This window comes from Oreochromis niloticus, linkage group LG12 (genome assembly GCF_001858045.2).
Source record: "Oreochromis niloticus isolate F11D_XX linkage group LG12, O_niloticus_UMD_NMBU, whole genome shotgun sequence".
NCBI lineage: Eukaryota > Metazoa > Chordata > Actinopteri > Cichliformes > Cichlidae > Oreochromis > Oreochromis niloticus.
Window position 1 is genome coordinate 24,535,856 of NC_031977.2, and position 13,814 is coordinate 24,549,669.

At 37.7% G+C, this 13,814-nt stretch overlaps 1 protein-coding gene across 3 annotated transcripts in view; it reads right to left on the reverse strand.

The window, feature by feature from the left end:
* Positions 1–9,522, reverse strand: part of dmxl1 (Dmx like 1) — a 62,300-nt gene extending 52,778 nt beyond the window's left edge. For 2 of the 3 annotated variants that reach the window (XM_013274872.3, XM_013274871.3), the window contains exons 1-8: positions 9,166–9,522; positions 7,528–7,770; positions 6,323–6,448; positions 2,711–2,788; positions 2,078–2,156; positions 947–1,091; positions 589–655; positions 190–374 (exon numbers count right to left, since the gene is read on the reverse strand). In XM_013274872.3, coding sequence (XP_013130326.1) covers positions 190–374; positions 589–655; positions 947–1,091; positions 2,078–2,156; positions 2,711–2,788; positions 6,323–6,448; positions 7,528–7,614 — 767 coding nt within the window. In that variant the 5' untranslated portion in view covers positions 7,615–7,770; positions 9,166–9,522. Of the gene's footprint in view, positions 1–189; positions 375–588; positions 656–946; positions 1,092–2,077; positions 2,157–2,710; positions 2,789–6,322; positions 6,449–7,527; positions 7,771–9,165 lie in introns of those variants that run through there. The other variant, XM_019365721.2, reaches the window with a different exon arrangement.
* Between the last annotated feature and the right edge of the window lie 4,292 nt (positions 9,523–13,814).

Here is a 13,814-nt window from a genome sequence, read left to right on the forward strand (position 1 = left end):
CAATGTAAAGAAGATAAAGACCTAATATTTTTCAACCATCCTTTCAACCAGCTTGTTAACTTAGGCATTTTTTTTCTTTTGCATAGCTGTGGAAGGTTAGGTCAAAATGACCTAACCTTCAAAGAAAAGGAAGTTAAGGAAAAGGAAGTTAGAAAAGGCTAGGAGATGACAAATTAACAGTGTCTGTACCGTGGCATGTACTTGCTGGTCTTCCTCCAGGAGAAACTGGTGACAGAGCGGGGATGAGCCAGGTAGATAAAGGAGAAGGCCAGCTCTCCCTGGTCACTCATACTGGCTTCTGGAGGTGTAAAGAGTGTGGTAACACCCATCTTCCACTTACTGGTGCTGTACCAAACCTTTATTAGGCAATCATCCTGAAAAGAAGAGGCAATGAAGGATATAAGTGATACCATAGGTAGTTCTAACAAAAAACACAAGACACCAGACGGTAGAAGTTAATTATTATCTATAATTATCTACCAATTTCACATGAATCTACAGTGTTCAGTTTTTAAGTGTGATTTAACAAAGGGACACAATGATGACTTGCACACACTAGTTTGAATCCATACAGATTTGGCAACTTACCTGACCAGCTGTGGCAAAGAACTCACCGTCAGGAGAGAACTTCATTAAATTGACTGGAGAAGCAGTCCTTGAGATACAAAATAAAATTATATTCAACACTCCATGTCAATAATTTTAGACTTCAAGATACAAAATATATAATAAGTAATGTTTAGGACAAAATAAAATAGGTTTAAACAAATTGACATGCACTCAGTTATCCCTGCTGCAGTCAGATTTGTATTGAATATAATGTTACAGAAAAATGTGCATTAGCTGATTTTATTTTAATGTCCATTTGGTGCTTACAAGATAAATGAAAATCCCAATTTTAAAGTCTCTGTCTTGTTTGTGACTATTTTACAAACTGTGCTCTTACTTGCTCTGCCAGATACACCTCCAGGCAGAACGGCAGTCTCTTATGGTCATTTCTGCCGGCTGCCCCCTTTCATCAGCTTCATCCTTTACTCCATCAACATTAGACCACAACTGCAGGCTACTAGAGCCTGTTAGGAGAGTGGAACCTGGACGGACAAACAAACATATACAGATATGCTCTTTCAGGACAGCTATCATCAAATTTTTGTTTAAAAAAAATTATTAAAAATTAATATTCTGCTGGACCTGTAGTACCACCCCAACACTTCTTTTTAAATCATAACTGTTTATTAGGGCTGCACGATTTTGCATAAAATGAGAATCACGATTTTTTTGCTTAGAATTGAGATCACGATTCTCTCACGATTTTCTTTTCCAATATAAATATTTATTGCACTTAATAACTGCACATCAACTTCGTAACAGTTGAGACTGAACATAAAAACAATAAATAAACATAAAAACAATAAATGCCTCACATTTTGTGGTTGCCGCAAAATGTTGTACTGCTTGAAATTCCGTCTCCACTGTTGCTCGACACTGCGTGTATAGAGCAGGTAGTGCAACAATAGAAAAATAGTTGCGGGACGGCACTGTGTAGCGTTTGTCTAGTGTGTTGATCATTTTCCTAAATCCCTCGTTTTGCACAGTGTTGATGGGAGCCATGTCTTTGGTCAGGTGATAAGTGATAGCCTCCGTAATTTCTTTGTGCCTGCGGGAGTTCGACATGTATAGGGAAGCGCTGTATAAGGTTCCCGTTATTGATGTTTGGGTGGTTGACCGAGACGGATTTTCTCCTGTCACTTTCTCGTCATCCCTGACGTGTTCTCCGTTGTTTTTTCCCTGAGCATCACACGGCACAGCTTCTGTATCACGTGGTATAAGGCTCCGCCCTTGTCATTTGTTGAGCAGGAAGAGTGAGCGCTTGTTTTCATGCAGATTACGTCCCGGATCAAAATGCAGTACAATCGTCGTCGTCTTTTTTTTTTTTTTTTTAAATCGTTGTCATTTGGAAATGAGATCGCACATAAGTATGAATTGAGATCGCGATTTTCTAACGATTAATCGTGCAGCCCTACTGTTTATCTTAATATGTCTGTGTTACTTTAAGAAAGAACAATGGTGAGAGTACCTGTGGGGTGCCATGCTAGGTTCCGTACCATAGACTGCAATACAAATTGACCAGTCTTCTGCCATTGGCAGTTCAATTTCTGTACAGGAAAAACAGAAAAGGGCAACATTCAAAACAAGTATTTGATGTTCTGGCAATTATGTTGGCTGAAACTTTGTGCAATAATTCCCTATTTGAATAAACTCAGAATTAAATCAATTCCCTGTTTTGATGGTACATGTGTAACTATAGATGAAGCTTTAACAAGAGCCAACAGTGAACTTTCAATTGAGTCACATGAAATCAGACAACACGCGCACACAGCATCGTAATACCAGGGAACTTGTGCAATAAACGAAATACGGTGTGTAATTAAGATGTTGTAAATTCTTCTCATTTCTTGTGGCTATTCTTTGACTTCTCTAACAACAGCTCAGACACAGCAAACATCTTTACGGACTACAGAACAGAAATAAAACAGTGAATATGACAATAATCGCATGATTTATGCAATTAGTTGCAGAGGAACAATATTCTGCTCCATTTCAAATATCAAGAGTTTCGCCACACATAAAAAGCTTCATTCATTCACTCTGGATGACCTGAAAACATGCATGACTATACTGTGACTGGAAGAAAGTGCAGGCTACTCACGGTCAACGATCCGTCTTTTTGATCTGGTTGCTGAACAGGCTCAAAGACACACACAATGCTTCCATAGGAAGCTGCAATCTGCCAGCAAAAAAAGGACGACATTTTAGATATACTACAAAACAAATAAAAAGGTATCACTGCAAAAAGAAACATAGACTAATATGGAGGACAGTATATTTATCCAAATTTAAGTAATTCAAAAAAAAAAACTTGCATAAGTTTAAGCTTTCTTTTTTTTAATATAGATTGAAAATACTAATACTTAAAGATCCTAATCAGAATCAACTATAACTTGCTTTATGAGTCATGACATATCTACATAGTAAGAGAGAAGACACCTTGACAACAGGCCAAAAAATAAATAAATAAAAAATACCTTAAGTCATAACAACTCAGCGATGAGTGAATATAGTCTTATCTACTCTATTCACACCTCAATTTGATCAATTTGTAAGGGCTAAATTTTCAAGTAATTTCCATGGGACCCAAGAGTCATAATGTTAAACTGAGCAAATGTTTGAAATTTCCATGAAGGAGAATACAAGCTGTGTCTTTAACGGGGTAAATAATATGCCAACTGTCAGAGAGGGAATTCTGTGAAGGGGTGAGTCACATGCACATGTTTAAATGTGTGTACACAGACATACAAGTCATCACATGCACAAGCATAGTCACATGGACACTACACAATGGCTCAAACAAAGTATAAGACAGGCTTTTTGGAGCACAAATATAGGTTCTGCAGAAGCAGCACAGTTCAAATTTAATTAAATTCTAAAAGGCAGACACATTTATGCTGAGATCAAGTTCTGGGGATAAAGCAGTCAATTCAACATGAGCCTGTAGAGCGACTGACAAAAAGAAAGAAAATGTGAGTTATAAAAAATTAAGTCTCCTTCTCTGTGGTTATAATGATGACTACTCTTTGGTCTGATTTTCATAAACCCCCAACTGAGACTTTAAGATGGTATTATGCTAATATATATGAATATTACAAGAGACATCTTAAGGCTCTCATGAAACCATTACCTTTACCAAGAAGAGATGAACAGTAGATTTGCAGGGCTAACTGTGATGGATGCAGCTTTTAAAAAGTTATTTTTACTGTTTTATGATGTTTGTAGAGCTCGCTTGCTCCACCTCCATACTGACTTTCTTTATTTGATTTCTCATCACAAGTAGACATATATATTTCTCAAAATAGCATAGTAATATTTATGCTCTAATCATTACACCCAATTACCCTTTAAAATAATGTATTTGGAAAATATATCCTTAAAAGGAACAACTCATTAAAGCTCATAAAATGATATGAAGTGCTACAACACTTAAAGTATGAGCACAAAGGATGTACTATGTAAACTAATAGCATTGCAAATATCACAGTGAGCAGAGGGCAATGAAGTGGAAATGGCAAGCAGACCAACTTGGCATACTTAAACAGATGCTAGACCGTGCTGGAGGCATGTGTGGGTAGTTCTGGCCCAACGGAATTGGATTTAAGGTCACAAGGGAAGAAGTGAACGACTGGTTGAGCATGTTTTATATTTATTTAAATTATTACAGTGTTGCCTGCACTTTTAAAAAAAGGCTGCCACCCTCCCTAATTAAAAACTAATCCCAGTTCATTAGAATTCTGTTATATGATCTTTATTATCAAGTTTATGCAGATGTTACAAGCTGCTTTTGTGGCTCCTTTTGCAGCAATGCTACTTACCAACAAGCAGAACTGTGAATACTCGACTGCATAATGACTGTTGTCATTATGTGCCAAGTTTTGTTTCCAGAGACACAATTATTAAGAAATGTGTAGTGTATTAAGAAGTAATCTAAATTCTGTGTTATTTTTTCCTCTTCCTTTTTTTTTTTTTTTTTTACTGAAGAATCAAATTTAAATTCATGAAAAGAAGCCACTGTACAGGGTGAATATCTTGTAAATATATATTTAGATTTAAATATATACAAATAAATAAATACACCCTGTGACAAGTAAACAGTATCCATGAGGGACAACTTTTAGTAAAAGTCAGCAGAGCCCAAAGTTGATAGAAGAGTCATTCTCTTACAATGAAAACTTGAGATGCTATTGGTCAATATCAGTCTACCTGACTGTCTATAATACTCAGATAAAAGAAGACAACATATTAATGGCAGCCACTTATGGTTATGGCTTAGTCACACAAGTAAAAATTGGCAACCTCCAGCGCTCCACCTCCAAATGGCTCTCGTAGCTAGGAACAGTCAATGCTTGCCTGGTGACTTTTCGCATTTGGCACTCAATTATAAACAGCTGTGGCCACTAACTGATTAACCAAAGGTTGAGCATGCAACACATTCAGTCTTTAGCTGACCGCTTTTGATCATGAGGCATTCGCAGAGGTCACCTGGTATGAGTCTCCAAACATTTGTGGTCTGACTGCAGAGTAACTGATATGACGCTCAGAAAGAATGGCAAGGGTCAGTCAGATTCTTTAAATTGTAAACTTAGTTTTTTTAAGTAAAGTTATACATTTCCTAATTTTCCTAAGAACTTTGCAACTGCAATGACATCACTATCTACTTCCCTAATTAGGTCGAACCAAAGCAAATGCAAAAAGAAAATCTTTCATCGTCTTTGTTCTGCATATGAAATGGGAAAGGCAATTAAGAATATAACAGAAAGACTACATTAAATAACAACATCTTTTTTTTCTTAAATCCAAATTACAATCACAGAAGATCTTTTGTTTGTGCCCACATTAAAGGACTTGTCAGTGACAACAGCAAATGCACTTGCTGTACAATCACCAGCTTTACTGGGTGGTTTTTACTTCACTTAGAGTTGATGACGGGAAGCTCCAGTTCATTAAGCTGCTCATTGATGTTGCCAGCAAGTGACTTTCCTGAAAGCATAAGCTGCCAACACTTAAGACAGCAATAGAGATTGCTAATAAATTGCACTGCAAAACAGCTAATACACCAAAACAACTAAAAACAGGAGTCACAAAGTGGAACTTGCTTACCACCCAATGTAATCAACCACACATGTGTGGTCATTATATTAAAGTCAAAGAAAACGGTATATCACGGGGCCCTGCGGTGTTTAGTACCTTCTGCGTTTTTCTTTTTAAATTATTTATGGGTCAGATGTTTTTTCAAACATTAAAGTTAATTTATAGTTGATCGTTGCTCTGTCCCAAGTAACCAAAAGTCAGTTTATGGGTTTGGAATGAATATGATGTCTTATAACTTTATTGAGTGCTGGAACTAAAATATATTTGAATTCCATTTTTCAATCAATCAACCATTTGTCTACAAAACAAAACTTTTAACTTTTAGACGAGCACTGAATCTGCACCTTTTCTAATCTCAAGCAACTAAATGTGTGGCATTTTTATATGGAAAAATAAATATAATTAAAACAATTAATGAGCTATAAATATATGTTATTGTCTAATGGTCTTACATATTTACTCTATGTGGCAAACCCTTTATCTTTTACTGAAATCTGGCTCCATTTATTTTCACTGGGATTTGCTTTAGTTACCATCACTGGGATCTCACGCTTGCGCATTCAAGCACAAGTCAGCCTGAGGACCCCAGTGAATAAAAGCACCACACCATTGGTCTTACCTGTCCACCCTGCAATGAGCAGTCGACACAGCCGACCTGTATGTTGCCATGTTTGGCCCCTGGGATGATCTGCAGTCGCTCAAAATCACTGCCCAAAATCACCACGTCACAACCTGATGCATAGGCCTATGAAGAGACAAGACAGCGAGAGGGTTAGAGAAATGAACATGATACTCTAAGATTCATCCGACCAGGATTGCATGAAGGGTCACTTGAACTGCACTTGTCCCAGAGCTATTGTCAAGGCATCAAACATGCCATCATATGACAGCTCTCAAGTCCAAGCAGATAAGATTAGAATTCCATGCTCTATTTCTGTGGCACTCAAAAGGAGCTTCTCACATGAACTGTGATTCACTATGACTTTTCCTCTTTCACAAGAGGACATAAGGACACAAATGGCTCCCCGATTAATCCATCCCTGAAAAGCATGGCGCCAGTGTCTGAAATTAGCACTCTGACTCACCTGTCAAGGGGTCAGGTAGACATAATCCATCAGTAAGGTTTGTTTTTTTTTTTTAAACCAGTCCATGAGATGGAATTACATTTTGAATAAAACCTACCCTAAAGGAAAAAAGAAGTTGATTTCAGCCCTCATTGCTCTGAAAAATTAGAGCATTAAAAAATGTAATGTAATTTAATTACTCTAATCAACTTAAATCTCCTTTCTTCACTGTTCAGACTCTACTGAAATCACATTCTTCTTTGCATGGTCTCAAAGGTTTGGCCGCCTCCTCACAAACCCATGACACCACAGAATGTCCAGTACAGGCAATTTTTCACATACTGGGGATTAGTTGGTGTTTATTCCTTACTTAGAGGCAGAGCTGGGTGACAGCAGAACATACAATAACACTTTGCCAAATAATAAAACAATGACACAGAAAGCCTATAATGCAGCAGAGACTTTCATTATTGTTTGTTTTTTTTCCCTTTACAAAGTTGCCACCAGTGTGGCGAACATTTATTTAATTCTTTAATAGAGTTTTAAGCTTTGAAATCACATGTATTTCAGCTTCTGTTTTTCATACATAACAAAGTCCCAAGCCCATTAAACAACTTTGTGCGGTACATTAGCACATTAGGTTTCAAAGGAATCTGCTAGGAAATCTGCTATTGTGACAAATCAGTTTAGCCACCCCCCATGAATCAAAGCTCCTAAACTGCTGAGGGGGGAAATACTTCCAGAGTCTGAAATATCTTACCGTGAATGGCACATTGTTGACGCGTCCTACAGAGAAACAGTTGTCTCCAGGGTTGACAGCTCCCGTAAGGACCTGATGGAGATTCATGACTCTTGATTATAGTCTACGTGTTATCCTTCCTCTTCTTGCCCTTTTCACAGAACCCTCCCACTCCAGGTGAGATTCATGGGAAACCATGAGAAGGATTTGCTCATCTTTGTGTGTAACCTATGATTTCATGTCAGCAGCATCACTACAGACTTGCTGTCACAAGAATAAGAGGAGGAAGAGATAAACAGCACATGAGTTGGTTCAGTCAGCGTTAAGCCTCAAGTACATTACCGACTCCCGGATATTGACTTCAAATTAATTTTAACACTCAGCACTTGTAATATTAGCATGGAAGAAATAAATGTCTCTAAACAGTCTTTGTCGAACCACACTATGAAGGCAAGGCATTCAGTAATCTTAAAAACATTCTGTAAAAGAGCCTTGGTGTACCTTGGTATTAGTCTTTTTTATTTAGCAAACAGACAGCTTAGCAAACTGGCACCAAAGCTCTTTTGAGCCCCGTGACCCATCTCCAAATTTAAAAATGCACACCATTAGTTCACCATCAGCACTTTTAGAGGTTATAACCAAGAGGGCTTTAATTGAAAGAGATATGCAGTCAGCTTAGCAGACCAGTTTCTAATTGTGCTAAAAAAGTATTCAGAATCTGTAATAAATGGAGTAACAACCAGGATGGGTAAAAAGTGATAGGGGCTAAAATATGAAGGGGATTTTTCACTGTGGCTAAAATTGGGAGCACTGCAGAAGCAAGGTGATGGTGTAGCTCATGTTTTGCAAGTTCTGTGCACATTATCTAGTTACAGGAGGGAAATTTGAAACCACTGTCAAAGGTACATATTTGCACATAGCTGAAACAGCACTGACTGTCTTAACAAAAGACAAATACAAAACAGTTCTCACAGAGTTACTGTTCCTTCAGTAACAGGAACAGATGAGGGATTTAAAAGGGTTTACTAATTACACTTTAACAAACAGTATTTCACCTTTGTGTGTTTGGCAGGGAAGTAAATTCAGTACAAAGAGTCCATTAATCAAAAGGGTGCAGGGAATGTGTTAGGAGGGGTAAATGGATCACCGGTGCAGGTTACACCTTACTGTAACCCTACAAGCCCGGTTAATCAACTTATCATACGATCAAGGCCTGAACAGTCTATGCAAATCACACGTTTAAACAAGTACAGATTACGTATCGACCGCAGGTGCGCTACTAAAAATAATGAACGAAAAGTTTCAGAGACAGTTTTAACGATCCAAAAATTTTACGCTACAGAACAAAAATAACACCACCAGAAGGATAAAAAATCCACGTCAGAGGGGTTAACCTATGCTTCCTGTGTTGTGGCAAGTCACGTGATAACGTTTCACAAGCCAGCGCATTAAAACACAGCTACCGATACCTCATCTGACTAGCATTTTTTCTCCCGTTTGCAAAAGCGTGCATTTAGCTCACTGTCACTGTGCCAGAGCAGACATTTCATACATGTTTTCAATCCCTCCAGTCGTAACGCTAACTTAGCTGTCAAGTTTAACTAGCTATCAGCAGTCTTTCAGGACACACAGTAACACCACCAGTAATTATCTGCTTACCTTATGCTGCTGCTTCTTGACATCTCCTGCAGATATAACATCAACGGTTACTCCCGTCGCCTGATGTAGTCGGTGAATACAGTTATAATCTCACGGATTCGGTCTCAGTTTAGCTAGCTTTTGCTAGCGTTAGCTCGCACTAGCCTCTGAAGCTCGCTCTCTGAGCAGGCTCCTAGGCTACAACGCTAGCTCTAGGTCACTTATGGCGCATATTTGCCCAACAGTCTCTACTTTACGAGAAAAGGAAGTATCTATTGACTTATCAAAATGCTGACTCTGAGTAGGAGTCAACCTCTGCCTGAGGTTAGCAAATAAAACCCTTCCAAAGAGGAAGCTTTTCCTTATGTTGAAGATATGTGATGATAATGACTGTTTCGCTGCAAAGCATCGTGGTCCTTGTAGTTTTAAAACCTTGCTCGCGCTCTCGCGCGTGACGTTCACGCACACAGGCTTACATTTGAAGCTAACACGTTTTGCGGTGTTTTTCGTGGGTGCATTGGCTTGTATAGAGAAGGTAAATAGTTAAATTCAGCCATACCTGGAGATGGTTGTATTTAACGTTTCTCTTTTGTACTTTAAAAATGTAAAAACGTAAAAATATGACTTTTATGTTGTTTAAACTTTGCCCCCCAAATTTTACATTAGTACTATCATACAGTAGGAGTATTTTTGAGCACTGTACTGACTGTAGGTTGACCAGTTTATAACCAAAACATGTGGGGTAAGGAATATGCCTGTATGAGGCACTGGGATCTTACCCAATAATGAGAGGAAGTTTAAACTGTTGATACATCTAACACAGCTCTGTAATCAGTCATTTGAAGGTCTAATACTGTATTTAATAAGTAAAACTTTAGCTGTAAATGACAGCTAAAGTTTGTATTCATAGAATGGCTATTAAAGCTGTTAACTCTTCCCTTTTTGAGCTGTATTTTTCTTCTTTGGGTAAAATATTTTTAAAATATCTGGAAAACTATAACCTTTGAAAATGTGGGGCATTTTCTCAATTTTTGGGAAACGAGGTAAAAATACTTAGTAGTCCCACACAAATTTGGACACCTAGGCCACCTAACTACATTTACACAGCTGTGAAAAAGTATTTGCGCCTTCCTGATTTCTCATTTTTGGGTTTTGTTTTTTTGGGGTGGGTTGAGGGGGCTGGGTTGTGCATATTTGTCACACTTCATCACCAAAAGCAACAAAACAAAACAAAACCAAAATGCAGTTTCAAATGATGATTTAATTTATTAAATGAAAAAAGTTATCCAAACCTACCTGGCCCTGTGTGAAACACTACCCCCACCCACACATTAAATCATAAATTAGCTAAAAAAAAAAAAATAAGCAAAGCATAATAACATCCAAGAATAATCTCAAGAACAGACGAAAGTCACTGACGTTTATGAGTGTGGCAAGGGTTTCAGTAAACCACAGTAAGAGCCATTATTCACAAATGAAGACTTGGAACAGTGGCGAACCTCCCCACTACCAAAATTACTTCAAAAGCATTTTGACTACTCATCCAGGAGGTCACAAAAGAACCCAGAAATGACTGAACAATAAGACGGAGGCCAGAAAAAATTGCATCCATGGGAGAGTTCCAAGGAGAAAACTACTCCTGACCAAAAACAGCACAAAGGCTTGTCTCACATTTGCCAATAAAAATCTTAATGATGTTCCCCATGAATTCTGGGAACATATGGGTTTGTGACCCATTACGTCTGGCCTAAAACAAACACGGTGTTTTATAAAAATAACATCATACCCACAGTCAAACGTGGTGGTAGTGTGATTGTCTGGGGTTGCGTCAGGACCTCAATGACTTGCTGCAATTGATGGAAACATGAGTTTTGTTCTCTACCAGAAGGAGAATATCCAGCCATCATTTTGTGCCCTGACCATTTATACTCAAAAACCCTCCAGTGTGGCTGAATTAAACAACTCTGCAAAAAAGAGTAGACCAAAATTCCTTCACGGTGATGTGATGTATCACAAATGCTTGATCACCATCAGCTGGGATTTGCAATCTAGAGAAGTCTGAGTTCTATGTGAGACTTATAGCTAAAAAGCCACTGTTCAGATGTGGAATCAAGATGAAGCCTCTCTTCAGCACTGAAAATGTGTGCAGAAAATGGCAGCAGGTTCAGTGGACTGATGAGTCAAAATGTGAAATCTTTACCACTAACAGAAGCCAGTTTGTTCTCCAAAGGGCAGACGATTTCTGCAAGGAGTGTAGTCTAAGGATCCCTCAAGGTTTGGGGTGTAATTTTGGCAAGTTTGAGGATTTGGTCAAAATTATCTGTCTCTTCAGTGTTGAGAAGTACACATCCATCAGGGAAGCATCTGATGAGCCCCAAATGAATTTGGAAGCATAACAATGATCCAAAAGAAGCAAAAAGCTACATCATCAATTGAAATAAGTCCCACAGAGCCCTGATTTCAACATTCTGGAGTCAGCATAAGGATAGTGAAACAGCCTAAATACATGAAGTAATGTGGGGAAGTTTTCCAAGATGGTGTAACAGCCTAACTCCCAAAGTAAATGGAAAAACTGTGCAACTGTTGGAGAACTGATACTAATTTTTAAAGAGAAGGCATGATCTCAACAGCTGCTGATTTGATTTTGATATTATTATTACTGAATTGGAGAATAAAGTTTATTAAATAAAGTAATGTCCAGTTATTGTTTTTGTTAAAGGTAAATAAATATTGGTCCTTGCTTGACCAAGACTCCAAAATGTATAACTGAGGCGACTGAATTTCTTGTATTAATTACAAATAACCACAGGGTGTCATTGTTGTTCAGTACACTGCATTCCAGTTTATTTTCACCAGTCGGAATGATTGAACCATTAGGCCATTAGGCCTAATGATGTGATGCTTTTCATTTCCTCATTTTGCACCTCTATAAATACTTTGTGGTATCGCCTTTTTGTCTAAAACAATGTAGTTGGATGGAAATGTATTGAATTTTAGTGAATGAGCACAGTATAACTGTAATCTCATAGAGGCCTATGCTCTGTGATAATTTATCCTGCAGATAACTTCTTAATGTGCACTATATTTTCACACATTCTGCTTGAGCTCCAGTGTAATAAGCAAAACAGTGTTGAAAGGGGATGAAAATGAGGATGGTGGGGAGTGCAGGCTTCAAACTCAATTAAGTCATGTTGAGATAAATGGGACAGACACTCTCCATTACTAATTAAAATGGCTGACATGTTAGTGACATTAGGGAAGGTTGACGGCGTTTAGCGATGATGAAATTGTTGACTTTCCAGTCAGGAAGTAGGTCACAGCATTATTAAAGATGATACTATAAGCTATTTCATACTGTTTTTTTAAAATTCTAAACATGCATGGATGATCAGTGTACCGCTGCCAGTTAAATGTAACCTATGTCTACTATACATGTAGAAAACTGACATGGGAGTCATTTTTGCACACAGGCTTTTGCACACCCACGTATTTCTGCACCCACACATAATCCATCTTGCTGTATATTGTCACCCTGTCTCCTTTTACCATCTCAGTTTTCTAGCAGTGGGTTTGACTTTGAACACCATTCACAGAGAAAATAAAAGAGAAATCTTTCATAGACAAACTCTAGCCTGCAGTGTAGAAAGGATATTGCTGCTCAGTGTACTATTGAATGCTGTGAGTTTGACTAAGGGGGATTAGTTCTTTGCCAACATCTTTCTTTTTTAAAAAAAAAACAACTTTTTGCTGCAGAGATACAGTAGATGTGTGCCATAGTGTGCCTTTTTCTTTGAAATAAAGAAAAAGGCACACTATGTTGGAGTTTTTATTTGAAACTGGAAATAGTACAGCTTAGTTACACATTTAAGCCAAAACAAGACCTTAATGACAGAAGATACTGAATTACTGACCCCCCCAAAAAAGAGTGTGTTGTATTGAGCTTCCTGCACCCCTCTAGGCTATTTCAGTAATAGGCGTGCCAAGCTAAAAGTTAGAAGAGGCCATATAATGTCTCTGTGCAAGATGTATTTGTTAGCGTCCCTCAAAGCCTACAAGATAGTACATCTGTGGAAAATGGGAAGAAAATTTTGGTTTTAAAATACTGGGCAGGATGGAATAAATGCTCTACATCTTATGCATTATTGTACTTTTATAAACTAGTTTACATGAATAAATAGCAAGTTGTAACAAGTTAAGTATGTGTGAATGATTTGTTCATATATACCTACTTTGTATTTTTTGGAAAATACTATACACTCTACCAAAGCCGCAGATGCAACTTCAAGACACAACATGGTTGAAGGGTGTCTCCCCCCATCTCTTTTTTACTTCTCATATATTTCATAATTTGCATTTATTGGCCATTATCAATGCCAACATTCATATATATTGGCAAAATGGTGATACTTGACCTACTGACAAATCAGTCAGGCGCTTCGTTACTCTAATTTGGCTTTTTTAACAAGAATAAAATCAATACAGTTAAATGTTTTCATTGCATTGCTAAAATTGTTATCATTATTATTATTATTATTGTTGTTGTTGTTGATTTGAATTGCTTTAATAGCAATAAAAAGAACTATTGTGCATGTGCATGAAAAATTATTAGCTGTTAGTATATTTGGCCTTACTGAAACTCTCACTGTAAAGCTGTGCAGTCCACTTTGAGC